Source organism: Pyrgilauda ruficollis, unplaced genomic scaffold (assembly GCF_017590135.1).
Source record: "Pyrgilauda ruficollis isolate IOZ18807 unplaced genomic scaffold, ASM1759013v1 scaffold59, whole genome shotgun sequence".
In the NCBI taxonomy this organism is placed as follows: Eukaryota; Metazoa; Chordata; class Aves; order Passeriformes; family Passeridae; genus Pyrgilauda; species Pyrgilauda ruficollis.
In genome coordinates this window covers 6,711,629-6,734,540 of record NW_024527599.1, presented here as the reverse complement: position 1 = coordinate 6,734,540, position 22,912 = coordinate 6,711,629, and the positions used below count along the sequence as shown (strand labels likewise).

General features: G+C 47.3%; 1 protein-coding gene across 1 annotated transcript in view; it reads left to right on the top strand.

Annotated features, from left to right (window-relative positions):
• The window catches only part of COL26A1 (collagen type XXVI alpha 1 chain), a 165,747-nt gene extending 149,284 nt beyond the window's left edge, over positions 1-16,463 (top strand). Inside the window, exons 10-17 of the mRNA XM_041482777.1 lie at positions 2,514-2,606; positions 3,952-4,013; positions 6,351-6,413; positions 9,978-10,022; positions 11,260-11,304; positions 11,910-11,994; positions 15,227-15,395; positions 16,439-16,463. Of these exons, the coding sequence (XP_041338711.1) occupies positions 2,514-2,606; positions 3,952-4,013; positions 6,351-6,413; positions 9,978-10,022; positions 11,260-11,304; positions 11,910-11,994; positions 15,227-15,395; positions 16,439-16,463 (587 nt within the window). The remainder of the gene's footprint in view (positions 1-2,513; positions 2,607-3,951; positions 4,014-6,350; positions 6,414-9,977; positions 10,023-11,259; positions 11,305-11,909; positions 11,995-15,226; positions 15,396-16,438) is intronic.
• The last annotated feature ends 6,449 nt before the right edge of the window (positions 16,464-22,912 follow it).

Here is a 22,912-nt window from a genome sequence, read left to right as displayed (position 1 = left end):
ACTGTTTTGTAACCCAAATCTTTATCCCTGGCTTACCTCCAGCAGAAATTAAACCCTAGCTGTTTGCAGTCCAGCCTCTGCCCCTCTCAGTGGATGTGCAGTTGATTTTGTTGATCACTTTAAAAACAAAAGGCTCTGCAACTGTTAAAGTCTTCACTGCTGTTTGATGCTCATTTCCCAATTTCATCTTACTCCCAAGCTGTGATGGATTTTGGCATGGTCAAATAAAACTCAAATTAATTGGATTACACACTTCACTGGGGTATCTTTCCTCCTGAACATGAGAAGAGTCTCAGTTTGTTTCAGGGCTGTGAGGAGGGGGAAGATGAATGGGTTTAGAAACAGCAGTCAGATAAATACCCGTTTGCATTCAGGCTTTAGGCACAAAATGTGGTTCTTAGAGGGATCTGGGTTGGACCTTGTGCTGTCCTGCTGCCAGGAAGGCATTGCAGAGGTATCCCGTCATCCTTGGCAGCCAAAGCCATTGCACAGTTTCCCCTGGGAACTGCTTTCAAACACCTGCCTTGGAAGTTCCCTCTACCACTGCCAACACTCCAGAAGCTGGGAAGGCTTCACAATGTGGCTGCTAAAATTTCTGGAGAGTTCACCTTCTGACCTTTGAGCTGGACTCTGCAGAGTAAGCAAACACCCTTCTGACCTTCCTGGTGTCACTTGACATTTGCAGTGAGACATTCCCAGCCTTTTCCTGCCCAGGGTTCCCCTGAATTTCACTGTGATGAGTTACAGGGATGGGTGGAAGGAAACATGAGTAAGCTTGAGGTCATGGGCAGGAGGAGGTGGACATTATTCCTTTATGGCACCTCCAGCTGTGGAAAATGTGGGATTTTCAGGTTTGCTATCCTGGTGACCAGGAGCCAACATCTTCATCCAGGTTAAACAGGAGATTTATTGTTGGTCCTCCAGCAAAGAGTCAGGACAGAAAGCCTTGGTAGCACGAGGATGTGGGGCTCCCTTGCTTGTTTTGTGGCCTTGTTGTCTTGGTTGTTCATTGAATTTTTGCCCCAGGTTTCCACAACTGTCCCAAAGTGTTGTGGGGTGCTCAGATGAAAGGTGCTGCCATACAGGTACCTGCCCAGATTACAGGTGTGCCACAGTACAGGTCCACAGGGAAGGGGGTTGTTGAGTATGGTTTTGGCATTGCATTAAATACTGGGGGTTGCTTTTTTATTTATAGTTGTGGGTTTTCTGTTCAGCTGCCAACTGAATAGAAACCTATTGGCTCCAGGCTGAGGGGGGATATGGACAGCTGCAGGCTGCTGGGTTTTGTTCTTGACTGGAGAGAGCTGAGTAAGATGTGCAAAAGCACAAAACTCCTCCAATTCCTGCTGCTGCCTTTCCCTTCCCTGCTCCACTCCCATTTCTCTCCATTTCCCAGAGCTCACCAGTTGAACACCTAAAATAATCCTAAATGGCAGGAAAGTTTCCTGAGCACGTGGAGGGGGCAGAGCACATCCCTGGGCTTTCCTGCATCCTTAGACCTTAGGGCACCTCCCAGCAGCACCTGCCCAGGTGAGCTGGCCGGGCTGGGGGCTGTGCTGCCAGGGGGGCTCAGCAAGTCCTGCTGCCAGGCAGGAGGGAGCCCACAGCCCTGCTGCACTTGCCAGGCAGCCACAAGGCAGCTGCGTGGTGGGGATGGTGAATTTGGGGTCAGTCATTGCAAGGCAGGATTGTACAGGTGGATAAAACACCAAGGTTTTGAGAGGAAGCACAGCTTGTCTGGGGTTCTCAGGGGTGAGAGGAGCAGCTCTGCAGGATGAGGGGTCACAGCCTGTCGTGGTTGTGAGGGAGACAATACAAAGCAACACTCCATTTTCAGAAGGCTTCAAACCTGTTTTTATTTTAGCATGCATGCTTTTTATACATTCTTGCAAAGCTCTTAAGTTTACAGTTTACTCACTGGTCACGAGAGACAAGCAAAGCGCTCATTGGAACAGGCAGTTGCAGGTTTCTCTTATTTATCCTTCTTTCTTTCTTGGTTTCTATGTCAACGACCTTGGTAGAAAATTCTTCCAGGGGCAAACATGGGTCCTGTTATCAGACTCCTCTCTGGCTCACAGAGGTCGCTGTAAAACCTCTTCCACAGCAGCCTTGGAGAGCAAAGGCAGTGCTCCAGGAGCCAAATTCAGCATCCTGCAGCACTGCCGGCCCGCGGCCAGCGACGGGCGCCAGAGGATTGCGGAGAGAACCGGCTGGGCTCGGGTCTAACTGAGATCCCGGCTGGGCTCGAGACTAACTGAGATCCGGCTGGGCTCGGGTCTAACTGAGATCCGGCTGGGCTCGAGACTAACTGAGATCCGGCTGGGCTCGGGTCTAACTGAGATCCGGCTGGGCTCGGGACTAACCGTGATCCCAGGAGGGCTCGACACTGAAATCCCGGCTGGGCTCGAGACTAACTGTGATCCCGGCTGGGCTGGGACTAATCGTGATCCCGGCTGGGTCCCAGTCTAACCGTGATCCCGGCCGGGCCGGGACTAACCGCGCTGTGTCCGCAGATGGAGAAGCCCAGCTGGCCTCCACCGTCATCGACACCATCATGGCCGGAGTGCCCGGACCGCGGGGAGCCCCGGGGCCCGTGGGGCCGCCAGGTGACGGCGGGGCTGGGACCGGGCTCGGGGCTGGGCTCGGGGCTCGGGGCCGGCAGGGCGGGGAGGGTGGCACAGCCCCTGTGGTGGGCCGTGGGTGCCTGTAGGAGGGGAGGCCTCCTCGCTGTCCAGAAATAACTGGGTTTTTGTCTGTTGATAGTGGCTGATTGTTTGACCTTTACGTCTTGAGAAAAGGGCTGATTAAAAGGTGGTTTTAGAGGCTGTCCAGTGATTCCTTCCTGAGAGCAGAGTTGTTCTCCCCCTGCTGCAAACCTGGCCTGTCACTGCGGAGCTGCACCAAGCAGGGCCTGGCCAGATGCTCTGCCATGTCTGTGAAGACTTTGGAGCCAGTTTGAGCAATTCCAGATTTTCACCAGTATAACTGAAATCAGAATCTGAGATGAAAATTCAGTGACAAGCCTTCTTTCTCTCTGTGCTGATGGGTGGCTTAAATGATAATATTCCTGCAAACGTCAGCACTTCCCTGTATGATGCATATTTAGGAGTCAACTCCCATTAGTTGCAGAAAAGACTTCTCCTTTCATTATGAGGGCCTTTCATTTATCCTTCAATTCCTTTATTCTTTGACTTAAGCATTTGTATGGTGCATTAATGATTGAGGCTGATTCAGCTGTACTTTGTGTATAATGTCCACATTGTTTCATCTCAAGGGTTGTGACAACTAAAGCGGAGAGGAGTATTGCTAAGCTCAGGCTAAGCAAATATCCTGTCTCCCATCTGCAGGTATAATTTAACAGCTACTGTTGAGATATAATTATTTTTTCAAAAGGAATGAATCTGTTAAGTCACTGTGTGAGACAAGTTGACCTGTTTAGATGGTGCTTAACTCATTCTGGAAGCAGCTCTCCTGTGGTACAGATTTTAAATTAATTTATTGCCACTGCAGTGAGTGAAGACCAAGAGAGAGCTTTGCTTTGCCCCACTCAGTCTCTCCTATCTCTGACCAAGTGCAGCAGCCCTGGGGCTTCCCTGGCACCTGAGATTGTTTCTGGACCAGCACCTGCAGTGTCTTGCTCTCATGGAGCCGTTCCATGGATCTAGTTTAAGTTTTCTCAAAAGTTGCATTTAAGGAATGGAAATGTGGATGTTACTGACATCCTTCCTACCTATTTTCACCATTTTTTCCTCCCAGAGCTCTAACATCCCCCCCTGGGGCATGGGGATGTGTTCTGTCAGGATGTGGGTGTCCAGTACTCCAGTGTCTGGTGAAGGGTTCTCACTCACCGGGAGACTCAGCAGAACATGAAAGGAAGTGCATGCCTTTGGAATTTAGGGTTCTTCCTTCTAAGGCTCCTTAACATTGTCTCCAATTATGATTCCCATTCAGGGCCACCAGGTGCTTCAGGACCCAAAGGGCCCCCAGGACCCATTGGAGCCCCTGGATCACAAGTAAGGTGCTTTGGTGCTTTGGGATGAAGGGCAGAGGGGGATCAGGGGTGAAACATCATCCCATACACAAGGAGGGAGGGTAATCTTAGATCTGCTGGTTTGTTCCTCATGAAATTCTGTTATTTAATTCCTTTTTTTGTGATTTATTTCCTTTTTTCTCATTCTAAATTAAGAGGTTGAAATGGTTGTGCTTTCCAGAGTTTCCCTTAATCATAACAACACATCATGCTGCTGCTGTGTCAAAACATTTCACTGTGGCCTGAGTTGATGCAAAGGATTTGACATGGGCTTTACTAACACAGTGATAGAAAAATTCTGCATTTCCTGTGGAACACATAAAAAGAACAAAAATGCATCAATGGGAATTCACCAATTCACCACAGTGAATGTGTTAAGCCTACTTTTCCAGACATAGCACTTTTTATTCAAGAAAAATATCACAAATTCCCATCAGTTTGATTATTTATTGATACACACATTGTGGAGGGGGGAGATAATAATGGAGTGGGAAAAACTAACTCCAAAGAATTTATGGTAGAAGAAAGGCACAGTACTCACATGGATGGAAAAAGCTGATTAAATGGAAAGAAGTGAAGTCATGAATAGGGAACTGCCAAACTACTCCAAACTGTGGTTGGCTGATACAAAGGGACTCAGTTTTGGGAAGAATATTGCTTAATGTGGAGGTAAAGCAGCAGCATCAAATTTTTCAAAGGAATCCCACATGACTGGAGAGCACAGAGAAAGGTTAAGTGACTTTATAGAGGGATGTAACTCAGATCTGATCAGAGGAGGTTTGGAACTGAAAATAGAGAAGATTTTTCCTATGTGTTTATTAACCACTTTGAAGAAGCAATGAACAACAGGTTAGGGAAAGTTTGCCAGTGTAGCAGAATCCTTTCAATTAGGAAATACTCTGGAGAACAATGAGAAACTCCAGATAGATACAAACACAGTGAGAGATTTGGCAGCCAAATGACAGATGCAGTTTAACATCATTAAATATAAGGTAATTCACAATTCATAAGTAGATTCTGCAGCAGAGTCTGGCTTTTTGACACGCAGCACACACTGTAAGCCTTTTATTTTTGCACTGTGGAATTCAGTGTTCTTGAGCATCCCTGTCTCACCACACACTGCTGAGAGCTGTCAGGAGCAAAGGATGCTTATGGACACTTGGGCTTTGTCCATGCTGCATGTTTGACACAGGGCCAAGCCTGGTTTGTGCCCTACCTTGTTTAGCAGCCCCAGGGAGCCTCCTGAGCCAGGCCTGAGTCTCTGAGGAGCTCAGCTGAGCTGATGGGGCTGGCTGCAGGCAGGGAACAACGTGCTGCTGGTGAGCACTGCTGGCTCCCAGCTGAAATGGGAGAGGGCTCCTCATCTGCACCCCTAGATCACAGTGTGCCTCCTCCTTGGGCCACTTCACAGGCACTGAGCCCCTCACAGCAATGCTCCTTTCTCTGGGCCTACAAAACCCATTTCTCTGGGTGCTGGTGTGGGGATTTGGGGGCTGTTCCTAACCAGGCTGGCTTAAATCCCCAGTGGCCTGGAGGGGAGCTCCAGACTCACTTCTGCAGCCTCCAAGACGATGTGCAAGTCACTTGAGGTGGAAAAAAAGCATCTTGTACGTGGCTGTGGGGGGGAAGGAGAGCTGACAGGCTGAATATAAACAAACAATATTGTTCTCTCTTGGTGTGGTTAATAACTGTGGCTTCTCTGGGTGGATAAGTGAAGAATTTGGATCGATTTCTGCATAGCAGTTCAATTAGTAGAAATCTGGAGACTGTGCCCTTCTTAGCCATTGGTGACTGCTTTATAGATTTGTTCAACCCAGGGAGTAAAATTATTAGCAGAGATTGGGCTTAATTTCAAAATTGTTTATTAGGGTGAGTGAATAGCTTCAAAATAATTTCCACTACACAATCCAATTAATTTTCAGGTATGTGTGCTTGCTCCTACCACCCACTGAGGCAATTAAGAAGTAGAGGGAAGCAGTGGGGATTTTTAAGCTAAACATACTACCTGTGTATTAATTTCTTCTTGGTAACTGAGAACAAGAACTGTCCTGTCATACTGACCCCAAAAAAATGTTACATCAGGGGCCTGCAGTGCATTAAAAGAACCAAACAGAGTGATCTGCAGAAAGTGCAGGGCTCGGGATATCTGCAAACAGAGCTCCTGTTGTGTTTGCTGGAGGGAAAAAGAGAATCCAGCCCAATTGCTTAATGGGTGTATGAGGTTTTCAGGAGCTGAGGATCACTGGGAAATGTATTCACTACACCTACACAAAGGCTGCACAGTAGAAATTAATTCCTCCTCATTCTGCATCTCTTCTAGGGCTTGCCAGGATCTCCAGGACAGCCTGGACCAAAAGGATCCAAAGGAGACCGAGGAGAGAGAGTAAGGTTTTACAGGCACAGGGAGATTCCCACAGCATTTGGGGGCTGTGGAATTATACACAGCACAGGCCTCAAAGATGCATGGGGCTACAGCCACCACCAACTTTAAATGCAGAATTTCTGGGGTTTCTGCAAGAACCAAGATGAGGTTTCCTGTACAGAGAAAGAGTTGAATTCCTTGCAAAGTCAGGTATTCCCCAAAGAGATTAGCAGATTTGCTAATTTAGATTTGCTACCCTAAAGACATGGTGTATAAAGGCCTGTGGATACCAACCTTCTTCCACCAGCCAAAGCTGTTTAGTGTGGAGTGTTTTGAGAGGTCTAACTGAACTCTTCCTTCTGTGGCACTAAGGCTTTAAAAACTCACCAGATTTTCCAGAACCAAAGTCATTCCCCAGGTCAAATGATGTTCTTAACATATTTGGAATATATTGAAGTCACGTTCTGAATGTTTATGGGCCTCAGTCCTTAGTGGGCTATCCAGTGCTGATAACTAAACAGAGAACAAAAAGGATGTCTGAATGTTAATTCCAAACTGGTGAAGTTTAGGAACTACCAGAGAAATATCTAACGAGGGTATAAATGTGTCAGATTCCCAGCCCAGCATTCAAGCACTGGGAAGGGTTTGAAAGTGGCATTTGGGCCTTTGGCTGCTTCTGTCCAGCTGAACTGCCAAAAGGTCATGGTCTGAAATCTCTGGGTGAGTCCAGGAGCACAAAATCACTTGGAAGTGATTGGAAGAGGATCATCAGCCCTTAGGTCTGAAATGGGCACCATGGACTGTGGAGAAGCACTGAGACCCCAGCATGGAGAGAGCCAAAGGAGGGGCAGAGACAAGGAGGAAAACATTGGTTGGTTCCTCTGAAGTGATGGATGTCTGCAGTGGTGGCTGCACTGCCACAGCTGTGGGAGACAAACTCCCTTTCCTTCAAATTTCCTGTCTCACAGATGGGGGTGAATGAGGGCTGCAGGTGTGTGACAGAACCTCCTCTGCATTCCTGCTCCCCTTCCAATCCAGCAGAGCACAGGGATGCCTGAAAGAGCCAGGATAGAGAAATGCAGATCAGTGAACTCCAGTGTGCTGACTTCTCAAATTCCTGGGGATAAGCAGCCACAGACAAACTGCTCCTCTGTCCAGACTGTTCAAGGTGCTTGTTTCCCCCTCCTGAGGCATCAGGAGCAGCAGATATCTGAGGGTGGGGCACTTCTGCCTTTGGAAACCTCTGTTCTATTTCAGTTTGGGGTGCTTGGTCCTGTTCTTACATAAGAAATCACTTGCACTTCCCTAAAAGACAGAGTGACTGTTGGTCATTTTTTGTAACATTTCCCTTGTGCAGCTCAGCCAATTTGGGCATGACTTGGCTTTACAAATAGATTGCAGACTGATGGAGTTCTGGGATTAGAATTCAGGATTCTGGTAGAGAGCACAACCTGAACTGGTGAGATGGATGCACAGATTACCAACTACATCTCATTGCCATTCAATCTTTATTTTCAGCTGAAAAAGAATAGAAGGGCATGGCGTGTGGCAGAGAGTCACATTTCCATCCAGGAAATGGATAAACTCTTCCTTGATGATTTATTTAACATTTTGCTGTAGTTTGTGGTCGACCATATTACTAATATTACTACTAATATACCATATTATTACTACACTTATTCTCAAACAAAATCCTGTTGCATTGTGTCCACTCACTCCTGACAGATCCCTAAGAATTTGGTTTTGTTCCCTCCTTGCTAGGGATTTAGAATTGTAATTCTCCTCTTAGGTTTGGGACAAATAAGATTTTCAAATATCAAAGTGCCTTGATAAATAGAAAAAAACCCCATATTTCCTGTTAGTGTGAAAATGGAAGCTGACAGCTTTTTCTGTCAGAATTTCTGTAGGATGCTCTGTTTGCTTTTTGTCTATTGTGAGTGTGGCTTTGAATGCTGGTTTTGACAACTACATGCTGCAGTTTTGGGTTTGGTGGATAAAAATGAGGGCTCGAGTAGAGGAGCTGTGCAGCTGCAAAGAAAAGCGGGGGGGGGGGGGGTTTACAACATCTACTGAGATTTGAGAAAATGTTATTATACATTCTTCCTGCTTAATCTTGGAGAGAACAGATGTGGGAGAGACCTGCAGCAGTCAGAGCACAGCCCCTGGATGGCTCAGCTCTGTGTGCTGCTCACGCTCAGCCTCTGCTCATCCCAAGCACTGCCAGCCAGGGAAGCTCCACAGCATCTCCAGGCACTTCAGAGCAACAGCCAGGGAGGCCTGGGGTAAAAGATATTGCCAACATGCAGCCTAAATATCCTTTGATCCCCTTTAAGCTGATAACATCCTTTCTGTTCCTCCTGGACATGGAGCACAGGCTGTTTATGTATTTTCAGTCTGTTGTTGTGCTCCTCTCTGAGATTTTTCCTCTTGCCTGTGCTTTTTCACAAGCTTTGCTCCCTCCAGTGCAGAATCCAAGTATTTCCCTTTGAAGATACTGGGAGCACCTGACAGACTGGGCTTTTCCCCCAGAGCTCTCCCTGTCCGTAGGGGTCTGTTCCTGGTGCTGGCAAGGCATTCCACAGGAGCTCATTCCATGGGAATGTTCTGTAGGTGCCCCTTGGTTTTGTACAAATTTGATGGACACAAACCCAGCAGCTCTCCCTTTCCACTGCAGAAATCTGCCACCATATATGTAGGGTTTTTTTGGGGGGAAAAAGGATGAGTTTGTTGCTGTGTGTGTCTGTAGAAGGAGAGCCAGGGGAAATATGTGGCTGTTTCATTAATGGATTTCTATGAATGCTTTTACATTTTGCCTCTTCTTCCCAAGCTCCTGCTTGCTCACTAAATAACCTGTAACTGCTCTCCTGGTCAGGGATTGTGCCCTGCCCCAGCTGCTCCAGGGTGGGAACAGTATGGAGGAAAACAGGGGGAAAAAAAGATGTTCAGTTCAACAGTAGTTCGTTCTGCCCCAAACCAACATTAGTTCAAACTGTTTCTCTTAAAAAAAAATTAAAAAAGAACAAAAACCCCTCACTGAGAACAATGTGAAAATTAGCACAGCAGGAGAAAGAAACAAACCAACCAAAATATTGTACCTGTGTTGTGATCAGTAGCTGTGGGGTGTGTGGAGCAGGAGCAGATTAAATCAGTGCTTGGTGGGAGTCCTGGGCTCTGTTCTGGCTGGGGCAGCAGCAGCCCATCACTTCTACCAGAGAGAAGAATGCAGTGTCTTTGTAAGGAACAAATCTCCAGCCAAATTCCTTCCTGGTATAATGTAACTGACTGCTGGAAAGTTCAAAAAACCTGCTAATCGTCTTACAGAGAGGGCACTGAGCTCAGGAGCTCTGAATCCAACCCAGCTCCTCCAGAGGCTGATGGGATTTGGAGCTGATACTTGACAGAAAACCATAACCCCCTTTTGCTGTCTCTAAGTGATAATGTCAAGGGAGAGGATTTTTTTTACACATTATCCCAAGTGTAAGGTTTTTTTCCATTAAGCCATCTTAATTCCACTAGTAAAAATTACACTGTGCTCTTGTCAAGTGGCAAAGTATCTCTTAATGACACTGCCTTTATTTCCAACAGGGGCAAGCAGGTCTGCCTGGAGAGAGGGGCATTAAGGGACTTCCTGTAAGTGCTGCACTGGTGGGAGGGTGCCAGGCTCAGGTGGGGCTGGTGCCTGGCACTGCAGGTGCCTCTGGAGCTGCTTCAGAGCTCAGCTCTGCTGCCTCCAGCTCAGACATTTGTTCCACAGACACCCTCACCTTAACAAATCTCTGCAAATGAAACATGCCTGGTGTAAAGTACAGTGCTGACGTGACCAGGGGGCATCAGGGGAGCTGTGCTGTGCCTGCAGATCCCTCTGGCCAGAGCTGGGCACACCCAGCAGCTCCTGGCACCACCAGAGCCCAAAGGTGGGCACAGTTAAACAGCTCAAAGTCCAGCTCTCAACTCCCTCCTGCACCTCAGCTGGCCAAGCTGAGCTGGAAACCCTGTAATGAGGTTAAGAGATGTCTCCAAATGATTTTTTGGCAATACCTGAGCAGATGCCCAGAGGAGATGTCTGCACTGGCACATATGGTCAGGGGAAACAAACCAATGGTGATGTGGCTGACAGAGATCTAGTGGAGAAAATTGGTTTCTTTTTGGCTGGCCAGAGCCTCTGGGAGGGTTCTCATCTCTCTTCCTCGGTTCCATCTCATCATTTCACACAGCCTTTTCCTTGGTCCTTCCTCCTGTGCTCACCTCTGCTTTGCAAATATCTCAGGGATGTCCAAGAAGTTTGAGGAGCCCAAGCCTTTCCACTCTGTGTTAGATTGTTAGTTTTGTTTTATGTTTAGCTTAGAGTGGTTGAATCTCTCCTTGTCATCTGCTCTTCAGAAAGTGCATGAACTTCCTGGCTGTGGGGAAACATGGGAGCAATGTTCACAGCACAGAGAGATCTTTGTTCGAGGAAACCTTAGTGAGCATCTTCAGAGGCAGAAAGTGATGTGACTGATTAATGAAAGCAGAATGGAGGGTTTTTCTGTTCTAAATCAAGATGAACACATGCATACTGGGGGGAAAGGAGCAATTTATCTGTGGTTTAGCAAACAATGTTGTTCACTGAGAGCCCAGTGAGATGTCTGTGGCCTTGCTGGGGCCCAGGCCATGGCAGGTGACTCCTCCTGCAGCTTGGCCGCTCAAGGAGTTCATTTGTGTTAGAAGTGGTGGTGACCTCCTGGGCACTTTGGCCCTTGGCATGAAGGTCCATGTGTTTTCTGCTGGTGAAATGCTTCTTTAATTTTTCTCCTTTGGTGGGGAGGGATCCTAGGGGTCCTGGAAGGCTCCTCAGACACATGTAACCAAGTTTCCTTCCTTGTTTCAGGGTGAACCAGGCAAGAAGGGTGAGGAAGGTGACAAAGGTGCTGATGTAAGGATGTGTTTCTACTGTTTTACTTTTGGTTTTGTCACTTTGCTGTCCTTCAACCCTTTGACGGGTGGGTTTGGGGGGCCAGAGGGTGAGTCCACAGTTAAATGTGCAAAGCAAGTGTGCCTTGAATTTAATGTGTGCCAGAAATCCTGGTCTGTGAGGTTTCCTTGGCCATGTTGTCACCATGTTCTTGAACACCTCAGTGCCCAGAGGTTGTTCTGTCACATGGAGCTGGTTAGGAATTGCTTCCCTATTGTCCCTCCCAGCTGCTGAGGGACAGACTCCCAGAAGAGATCAAACTGCATGTGCAGAGCATTGGAGTTCTCACATCTCTGCTCTCAATCCCTGAAATACTTCCCAACATCTCTTTGGCCCTTCAAGCCCACCCCTAAGGTGACAATGACAACAAACTACAGCCTGAGTGTACACGAGGAGCTCTTTGAGCAGGGATTTCTCCTGCACTCCTGCTTAGGCTATCTCCTCTTTTGCATATTTTCATTTTTAAACATGCACACTGCAGAGTTTGGTGCTATGAAAGTGACATTATGGACAAGAAGCCTATCCTGCAACACATTCCAACGTTAGTTTTGTTTTCTTTCTTGCAGGGGGAGGGTGTCCAACAGCTTCGAGAGGCTCTGAAGATTTTAGCTGAGAGGGTATTAATCCTTGAGCACATGATAGGAATTCATGGTAAGCACTGCTAAGGTTTTCTTCTCTAGGGAACCAGGGCTCTGCTCAGGCTTGATGGTTAAACATCCTCCCACTCTCCTGACCTCTCTGGTGTCTGTTCAAGCCCCATTTTCAAAACTAGGTGCCATGACTTAGTTCTGAGTTGAGTTCCAGCAGCTGTACTACTTCCTCTGGTTTTCCAGTAGCAGGTGAAATGACCCTTACAGTGATTTTTGTTACAGTTCAGGCAGCCAAGTCATGAGCAGCAGCTCAAGCCATGAGGCACAGATCACCCACCAGCTTCCCACAGAGCTGCTGTTCAAGTCTTCAGGCCAGATCATTTAATCCTGTTAACAGCATCTTCCAAGTGACTTGACCACCACTGAGGCCCTTGCTTTGTGCAGCACCACGTTTTGCAGAGAAAGCCCAGACAGTGCTGCCATGTCACCCTGAAAATCAGTGAACCCTGCACATTTTGTGATCCTAACTTACATAAAACCTATTTTCACAGTCAGATTTAAAGAAAATCCCACATGTTCTACATTCAGATAGATTTTTGTGATCTCTTGAGGCTGTTGGCTCTGCCATCACTGGTACAGTGTGTACATCATCCCTTAAAGAATGTTTTCTTCCCTTAGCCACAGGATGGTGTTGGTTATTGTCACAGGTGTTGGTTATTGCCAGACTGCTCCTTCTGGGGTAGCCAAGGATCAGTTCTCTCACAGCTGCCAAAACCAGCTGTGCCAGAGCAACAAACACCTTCTGTGTTTCAGAAACACTGTTAGAGGCAAAATGTTTGGCTCTGCTATCCCAGCCTGAGAGCAGCAGACCTGTTCATGGCACTGAGCAAGTCCCAGAGCACTCTTCTGTCCTTGACACTGGAACCTCACTCCTGACCTTGTTTGTGAGCCCACCTCACGCCTCCCCTCCGATCAGCATCCACTTTTATTGGGATGTGGCCTTTGGATATTGATTTAAGCTGTGGGAATGCTAAGTAGCTAAAATGCCCAGCAGTCCAGACAGTGCCTCACTACACAGTAATAAAACACTTCAGGCAGCACCTTGGGATCCCAGCCCTGCCTGGAGCCAGCAGTGCTGGGTTGGAAATGCTGCTGGAGCCTTCCAGTGCCAGGGCATGGCTGGCCTGGCCTGGAGCCTGCTCTGCTCAGTGGCCTCCTGCCCTTGGAGGCCCAAAGTTCTATTTCCAAAAGCAACAGGCAGCAACAGCATAAGATTTTTGGGAAACCCTGAATCACAACCCCATGATTCAGCCACACTCACCCTGACCTTACCTCTGCTCTAATCCTGCTTCGCTTCTCATTTTCATTCCAGGGGTAGAAAAATGTATTTTTATGCTGCTTTGCTCTGAGCTGGTGGAGGTACCAGGGAGATGCCCACTCGATTTCCTAGGCAGCAAGCCCTGACAGCTGGGATGATCTCCAGGGAAGAGGGAAAGGGGGGTTCCCTGGATGAGTCCATTAGAAAAGGGGATTTACAAGAGCCAGGGTCTGGGCCTCCTTTGGCTTTTACTTTGTACCTTCATTTATAGTGGTATAAAGCAAAAAATTACATCCTTAGGAATCTTCTGTAGACCCTGGGAGTGGGGCTCACACAGCCTTGCCCCAGGAGAGCTGCCTGATTTAGCTGTTTTTCACATTCTCTTTGGAAATACAGCAGCAGCAAGGCATGTGCTGCTGTTATTTTGAAACAGTCATTTCAGCAAACCATTTGTATTGATCTGTTACTGCTTGGGATGGAGATGAGTTATTTACACTCATCTGTACTTCTATACCAGTGTAACTGCATCAGCAAAAATTGATGTTTTTTAATTGTGCACTGTGGTTGGGTCATATTTAAACACCTATATTGTATGACTTTAGGGGTTTATTTTTGTCCCATAAGTATTGATAATTGTATTCCTACTCTGTGCTTTTGAAATAGTTCCATTCTTTCACTTCACACATAATTTAGGTCCTAAAAAAATACTGTTTAGAAAGGGAACTTGGAAAGTAAGGCATATTTTCCTTGTGCAATTATGTTCATCTTTGTGTAAATGGTTAAAAAGGCCCCAACAAACAAAAAGAAAAAGACATTAAATAACAAAAAATATTTTCCTTGAGCACAGACCTCCCTGGACTGAAAGGCACCACAGAGGTTTAAATCACCCAGCACCAACTGTCTGGTCATGTTCCCAGTGTAGGTGTTAAGGATTTGGCCACAGGTTCTGGGGCAGCCCAGCTTTAAAACCCCACTCAGAAATGCCAATCCCATGCTCTCATTTTCCCAAGAAACTTCTCACTGAGTGTGGTTTCCAAAACCACACCACCCAAGCAACAAGGCAAAACATCCCAGCAAACAAACCTCTCCTCTGCCCTGGGAGGGCAGCTGGAGCTGACCTGGCCTGGAAGCTGCAGAGAGCAGCCCAGCAGGACACAGCAAAGCCCAAATTGTTTGGCAGGGTTTGGTGCCAGCAGACAGAGCCCAAATCCTCCAGCAGCCAAAATCGCACTGGAAACAGAAACGCTGCCTGGTGGGATCAAACCAAGGCTGGCATATTGGGCTCCTGGCAGGGAAACACAAACATCCAGCTCTGGAGGCAGAAGGAAGAAGAAATTGGGGCATTGGAAATGATGAGGCAGACCAAGCCACCAGCATCTGTTGCTGAAGAGTGGCCCAGAGCAGTGTATATTTAATTTGTTTAGCTGAGGGAAGAGCAGGAGGTTGTTACCTGGAGGTGCTCTGGGAGCAGGGACAGCCACCATCCATCCCCAGCATTATTGCTGATTTGGCTGCAGCCCAGGGTGGGTCAATCCTTCCAGTCAATCCTTTCAGTGCCTCCAAATGTCCTTTATTAGGAGTGAAATGTACTTAAACCCTAAGAGCATCACTGCCCACTGCCCACCAGCTCATCCTCCAACACCAGGAGTCTGTGGGCAGTGCTTAGTGGTTGCTGCAGTCCAAGTAAATTCATAATTAATATAAGAACAGCACTTTAGAAACGGAACTACAAAAGAGAACAGGCCCTGCAGTAGGAGCATTTACCCCAGAGAGCTCAGGCAGAGCAGAAGGGAAACATCTAATGCAGGAGAAGTGTGATGGCAGCAAAGCTGTAGCTCCAAAGCTGCTTCCTGAATGGAGAGCAAACAGAGGGAGCCCACTGCTCCAGAAGAGGAACCACTCAGAAGGGCCCATGAGTGTCTTCCTCAGCCTCCCCTTTTAAATAGTGCTCTCCCATGACTTTCTCTCCTTACAGACTCTTTGTCTTCCATTGAGCCAGGCTCTGGACAGGATGTGATCCCAGGCTCCCCCCTGAGAAGCAGCATCAAGATCAAGCGAGGAGGAGCCCGGCAGCCCCAGGCCCACCAGATCCTCTCCTCCCTGCTGGATGATGCTGAAGCCAGAAGGAGAAGCCACCGGATGAAGTAGGAGCATCTCTGTGTCCTCCCTGCCTATTCTGCAGTTCAAGATACAGTACCCAGTGCTTAATTGCACCCTGCAGATGAAGTGGGTGGGAGGCTGCAGTGTTGGTGGCTGGGTTTCCTTCCCTGGCCAATACTGAGCCCTGGTTGCAGGGAATGACTTATCCATAGCTCAGAGAGGGTTTTGAGAATGTTTTCCTTGATTTTGTTGTTTTGCCTTTGGAATAGCAGTTGTCAGGTGTCTCAGAAGCTGCCTACAGGAGTGACACCTCCTGGCTGTGCCTCGAGGGTTTAACCCTGCCCTTGTTCTCTCACTGCCCTTGACAGTCACTCAGTAAAGCTCTGCTTAACTGGCCAAGCCCATCCACCCCACCAGAGCCAAAGCCAAGCCTCATCCTTGTCCATTGCTGCAGTTGGAGACATCTGCTTTTATTTCCTGCATGACCGGCAAGGATTTCTTTTAAGCACAGAACAAATTAGAATACAAAGTACATTTAAAAGTATTACTCTGAAAATTCAGGTGGCTCTCTGGACTTTAGCAAGAAAACCCTGGCTTTTCATGTTGTTAATTGCATGTGAGTGACATTATTTCTATTTGTGGTTGGCCAAACAAGGACTTTAGATGCAAATGTTCATGGAAACATTGGCTTTCTGTCTATCTTCAGAGAGTTTAGATTATTTCTGTGAAAACATAGAGCAGTTTGAAAACATAGAGCAGTTTGCATGAGATATGATGGAATTGTGCAAGAATTTTCCCATACCGTGTTCAGCTTGTGCATACATCCAGAGATAATTAATTTAAGTGGTGGCAGTAGCTATTCACAGAAAAGGATATTTTGCAATAGTTTCTTAATCCTACAGCAATCAGGAAAAATGTTTTCACAGTGTTTTGTTTTAATCTTGTGAGTAAATCCTCATCATTTGGATCTGGAGACAGTGTAGGAGCAAACCACAGCCTAGGGAATTAGAGTCTTGTCAAGAGCTTATCTTGCACTGGGAGTTAAATACAGAGTCATTTTCCTTTTTGCAATAACTGGTTATTTTAGGGGAAGTACCAGCTTCCAGGTTTAAGAAGTTGAACCTGCCCTTCAGTGACAAATGAATCACCTGCTGTGCTAACCAGGTCAGACAGGCTGATGTCATTCATGTAGACAGTGATTTTTGTTAGAAGGGGGAGATTAATCAACAAAACTGACTGGACTATTTTTTACTTTTTAATTCCCACATTCTGACAGTTCTCAAATTCAGCCCAGGACAAAAGTGAGCAAATTGAGTTGTGTTATGGCCCCTGTGTGTCTTGTTCCTGTGCAGAACACAGCTGTGTTTGCAAGCTGGGCTGCACTGCTGCAGTGTTTCTGTCAGAGGCTTTCCAAGGAAAACACTCTGCAGTCCCTGGGTTCAGCACCCCAAGGGATTTTCCCAAGGCAAAGCCCACTGGAAATGAGGCTAAAAATGGAGGAGCTCTGCCAGCCCAGCATTAGCCACACATTAAATTGACTGTCCATAAACACTGTAAACATGGCAGTGCTACCAACAGAGACCAATCCCAATCCTTCCTCTGAAGACCTGGCATTTCCACAAATGAGCAGGTCACAGGCTCCTTCAGGATGGCTGAACCCACCATGCCTTCACCTGGCCCTGCTGCTCAGGAATCCAGCCATCCCCAGCCAGGTGAAATGGCACAAGATGATGCTGAGCAAGCACCAGAGCCTTGCTTTTACTGCTGTGCAGCTGAATAACAACCAGCTGTGCTGGAGGCAGCAGGGATGCAAGTCCCTGCCCTGCTTTTGCATCCTCCCCCTGCTTGGCCAGTGCCAGCTGTGGGGCTCATCCAGCCCACCTGGTTCAGGTTGTGCTTCTGAATGATTGAATTTCCCAAGAAACAAGCCCAGAGCTTTGCAGGAGCTTGGGGAGATCCCTGGCTGCACTCTGAGTTACAGCTGGAGTGTGGTGTAGAGAGACAAGAAAATGAGTAAAACTCAAGTCCAGCAGATTCCTGAGCTCAAGGAGCCATCCTGTATCTGCAATCCCTTTGGGAGAAGGAAGTAAAGCCTCTCTGAATGCACCTTGGTTTCACCCCCAGCACTAACTCTAAACCCAGCATTAACTCTGAGCATGTCTGTGGTGCTCTAAGAGCCCAAGTCCCTCCTTCACTCCTGGCAGGGCAAGAGCTCTGTTTGTGGCTAGCCAAGCAAGGTGCAGCCATGGGAATGTTCTTGGAATAATCATTCCATCTACGAATTAAATGTCCATAAAAAGGACGTTTCCTCATTTGCAGACTGATTCCTGTGCAGGGATTAAGAAGTACTTGGTTACCTCTGTGGTGAATTGGGACCATCTTGGTCTGGATCACATGGACACTCCAAAACCTCACTGGTGGCTTCCAGGAGATAAATCAGCCAGTTGCTGTTGGAAAATCAGGCCTGGGGAGTGAGGAGAAATCTCAGTTCAGTCTAAACTCATGCACTGGGCAGGCTGGTGCCAGCTGTAGTCGAGGCCACAGGAACAATCCGTCCTCATGGCAGCTTCAGGAACCAAACCCAACCAAAGCAATATTTAAAAAGGGAAATGGGAAAATTCAGTTTCACTGGTGCTGTAGCTGCAGGGTTGAATTTGGGGAAGAGGGAATACAATGAGGCCATTTTTACTTCCCTGGCATTTCAGAGGCTTCACACTGAACTGAAGGAGAAATCTTTCTTTCTCCAAGTTTGTCTTCTGAATTCAAAGTAATGCTTTAGTCACTCACATTGGTGAGGCATTCATACTGACATGGATTTATGGACTTTGAATTTTATATTATTTAAAACAAATTATTGACAAGTTGAAAGGAAAATTTAATGGAAGTTGTTTGCAGTTAATCCTACCAAGCCAATTGTCAAAAGGCTGTTCAGGTTTGGGTTAAGACCACTTTAATTGTTGATAGTATGAGCTATGTAATTTTTTCTCCTTGCTTTGTTCAGCCCCATCTCTCTGATGAGGTTCTGTATCTTTAAATGGGGAACAGCAGCATTATACCAGATGGACTTTCTCTCTCTGCTGGGGTTTCATTCCTCTCCATTCACTCGAGGGCTGCACCACACTGTTGTGCCACCCCAGTTTAATTCAGTTTAAAGGTGAGCACAGCCTCACACACTGACAGTGATGATATTGATGACCAAGCAAACCACTCCAACCACATTCTCCATCATGGGCAGGATCCTGAGGTTCATTTCAGCCAGGGCATATAATGCTTCTTGCCATGTCTATGTAACTTAGGGGATTTATTTTGAATGCGTGCTCATTTAGAAATGTATTTTAATTGAAATGTTTAGTGCTTTATCTTACATACATACTGTGCAATACCATAGTGTGTTCTTTTCCTTTTTTCTATTTTTTTTTTTTTTCCCTAAGACTTTTTTTAAATTCTTGATGTTTGTTTGAGCTCCAGTGTGTTTTTGACTTGGCTCAGCTCTGGTAGTAGTAGTGTTTTCCTTGCCCTGAGCTAACCAGAAGCAGCACATTGCACAACCAAAACCCTTTGCAAGTCATGCACCCTCACGTTCACCAGCAACCTGGAACTCCTGGGAGGCAGGGAATGCTCCTCTCCAGAGGGTCTAATTTGCACTTACTGTAAGGAATGGATAGCAACCCAGGGAAATAGGAATTAACTAGAGAGAAGAGCCCTCACCTGCTCCCACCAAACTCCACGGTGATTTTGCCATCAGCTTTCAAAGGAACAGGCCTTAAAAATCAGAGCCAGCCCTGGAGCAGCTCGTGCAGGTGCTGTGTGGGCTCTGCTCCTGTGTCTGCCATGAGCTGTTGTCACATGGGACCCTGAGCACTGTGACAAAGGCTTCCAAAGACAATCAGCTTCTGGACTTCCCTCCTGATGCAATGATTGGAAACCCATCCTCCTCCTCCTCTGTCTGCCTCAAGATGACATTCCACTGGGGGTGTAGGGGTTAAACTACTCAGAGTCTCTGTGATTTCTTGGTTTCCTGTGAAACCAAGGGATTGAAAGGTGCTATAATTGTTCACGAGGCACATTCCCAGCCACAGAAGGAAATGGTAATTTCTTCAGCAGTTATTTTACACAGTACCTTTTTTATTTATATCAGTGTGTTTCGTATGTGTGCCAATGGTCCTGGCTTCTCCTGGGGATCAGCTTTACAACCATTTGGTCTTTTATAGGGCAGCCATAGGCAGTATCTTGCAATCATGTGTAATTTCTTAATTTAGAGCAAGAATAAATCTCGTCTGACAGGATGAACTCATTTATGGCAGGCTTTAATGTTTGTTGTAAACACAACCTGTTTGTTCCACCTCTTGCATGGTTACTTATCTGTTTTCATATTGCTATGTTATTGTTCAAAATATCTATTTCTCTTTATTTGCTATGGGGTTTGTTACTGTATATGGAATGTTTTGTATTCAGCATTTTCTTACGGAGCAGAGTGGGAACAGTATTCAAGGACCCACAAATACCAAAGACCTTTCATGTAATGCACTGAGAAATAAACTTACTGTAAATGAATATCATGTCAGGTGTCCTCTATTTATGAGGTTCAGAGCAAGTTCAAGGAAACTGCAGCCTGGAATCAGGGCTTTTCCTTCCTGAGCCTTCTCTCTGGGAAAGTTCCTTTACAGGGCGCTTAAAAACAAGATGGGCATGGAGGCCTTCCAGCTGTGGGCTGGAGGGGCAAAAAGAGCAAAATGGGTCCTTCTTGCATAAAACCAGAGCTGAGTCTCCCTGCCCTCGGTGGCACTGACTCCTCTGCAGGTGTTGGACAGAGAGATCTGTCTGCAGGACACACAGAGACACCCCACAGCATTCCCAGCCACCAGAGCCAAACACGGGGACACATCCCAACCATGGGGACACATCCCAACCATGGGGACACATCCCAAACACAGGGACACATCCCAAACTCCAGGACACATCCCAACCATGGGGACACATCCCAAACACAGGGACACATCCCAAACTCCAGGACACATCCCAAACTCAGGGACACACCCTGCCCTCATGGGGAGGTGTTTTAGCTCCTCAGGCAGCCTCTCAGGTCACCTTTGAGCACCTTGCTGTGCATTGCAGAGTGAGGCTCTGCCCAGACCTGGCAGATTCCTCCTCCAGTTCCTGCAGGAATTCTGTGCCAGGGCAGACCCAGGGATCCCAGCTCTGCCTGGGCTCAGTGAGGGCACTCAGAGGATGGGTGGCTGCAGCAGATTGTGAGGGGGAACAAGCCAGACAGAGAATTGTGCTCTGCCCAGCAGTGTAAATTAAAATCTGCTGATATTTGCAGTGTTCCTCACTTCCCCAAAGTTTCCTTCCAGTACAAGGAAGTCGAGTTGGCTCAGCCAAGACAGCAAGGGCTGCCCAGACCCCCTCCCTGACATCCCCTGGTACCCCCTGGGCATCTGCCCCCTCCAGCAGCCTTTGGGTGCTCTCTGAGTGTGCCTCTGGGCTTGTGGAGACCCCCAGAGTCATCTCTCGTGGCAGTTCAAAGTGCCAGAAGAGGATGTGGGTAAAGCCCTTCTTTTAACCTTCCCACTCTGGGAGCAGCTGCCCCTGGAGATGCAGCACCTCTGTGTTGGCAAAGGGAGGCTGCAGGGGAGGGCCTGGGCTGTTTCTGTCACAGATGTCACAGCTCTGGGCTCTGAACTTGTTTTTCATATCCCAATGAAAAGAAGAGATATGCAAATCCCAGCCAGTTTTTCCCCCTCCTGATCAGACTACACTGCAGAGATGCAGATACCAAAAGTGCAGCGAAGGCTGAGCCTTGTAAACACAAAAATGTCCACAGAGTCGAGGTCTCTGCTTCACAGGGCTTTGTGCATCACTGATGAGGACATGCTCAAGGTTACTTCATGCCAGACATTCCCATGCAGCACTTCTCTGGTCTCTCAGGGTGTATTTATCTCAGTTTTTGAGTCCTAACACCTCCAACTCCGATGTATTTATCCTTGCAAAAAGTCCTCTGAGGGAAGGCAGCTGTGTTAATCACCACTGTACAGATTGGGAGTTGCTGGATAAAAGGCTAAATTAATTTCTTGGGACATTTGTGGCTGTGCTGGTCTGCCAGGCACCAAATTAGCATCAGGCCCATGTTGGTCTCTGGGCCATTATGGCCACTGATTGTAATCACAGCGAGGGGAACTGACTTCTCCTGAGCTTAACACAGCCCAGGAAAATCAATGGCAGAGGGGAACACATTGAACTTGTAGCAGGAGCTGATTAAAAGAAAACTATTTATTCATGAACAAAACACAGCTACTCTTTGAGTTCACTGCCTTAACTCTTCATTAACCTCATGCTCAGCAGCAAGTGGCTCTTGAGCCAGGCACTGGCACTGGGGTAAGAGTGGCTCTGGCCATGAATGCAGTTGGAATTGTCTCCACGTTCCAGCCTGGGGATGAGGAAAGCAGGGAACCTGAAACAGGAACAAACCCACCCTAAACTTCCCAAGCACTACAGAAAAACAACTACTACACTGTGTAAAGGAAAAATAAGCAGGGAGATTATTTACCCTCTAAGAACAGTTCACCAACAGGGACAAGCTGCTTCAAAGATGGATTGGAAAAAATGTGACTATTCCAGACTGCAGAATGGCATTTGCTTGGCACCAAGGAGAGCCTGGGAGATGATCAGGCCTGACTTTGTTATCTCTGAGCCTTTCTGGGAGAGGCAGGGAGAAACAGGACAGGTCTTGTCCCTACCACATCCCACTTTTAGGACAGGACCAAGCACCCTTGGACAAAGCTGATGCCATTTTTGGACTCCAGTGGGAAACTAAACAGCACACACTCTGCAGAGCATAGCAGGGAAAGGTGTGTCAGCCAAGATGGAACTTGTATCAGTGATGAGAATTAATTGCTGGAACACTTTGCCAAAGGATGTGGTAGAGTTTGCAATCAATAGATTTTTCAAATTTTGAGAGGTCCTTCTCCTAAATATTATACACACACACACATATATATATATATCAATATATATCAGAGAGAGGGGTGTGTGTGAAGTATTCAGCTCAAGGCAGATCCATCCAGGAGAGCCTTGCCAGATGCTCAGACTGCTGGATCTGGTGACCACAAAGCCCAGCTGCCCCTTCCTGGCACAGCTCAGCTCTGGAAGGACTTGCTGCTCTAAAGCCTCTCTCCAAACCAGCAGGGCATGGGAACAGGCTCCTTGCAGCATCCCGCTCCAGCCCTGAGCTGATAAACCTGCCTGTGGGAAGGGACTGTGCAGGGAGCAAAACCAGCATCCAGATTTTGGCTTGAGACTGGACACACACCAAGGCAAGCCAGAGGTGCCCCACTGGCCATGGGCTACCATGGGAGCAGGGAAAGGCTGGGTCAGAGAGCCCAGCAGGGGCAGCACTGTAGGACCATGCCAAGGAAAAGCTGATTTATGTGTAACCAGCTGCAGTTAATGTTCACCCAGCAGCACTCATGACAGCTAAACTTTAGACTTAGCTCAGAAAACACTGGCTGAGTGCATGATAAGATCCTGGCAGCCTCCTTCTCTCTGCTCCTCACCCACAAAA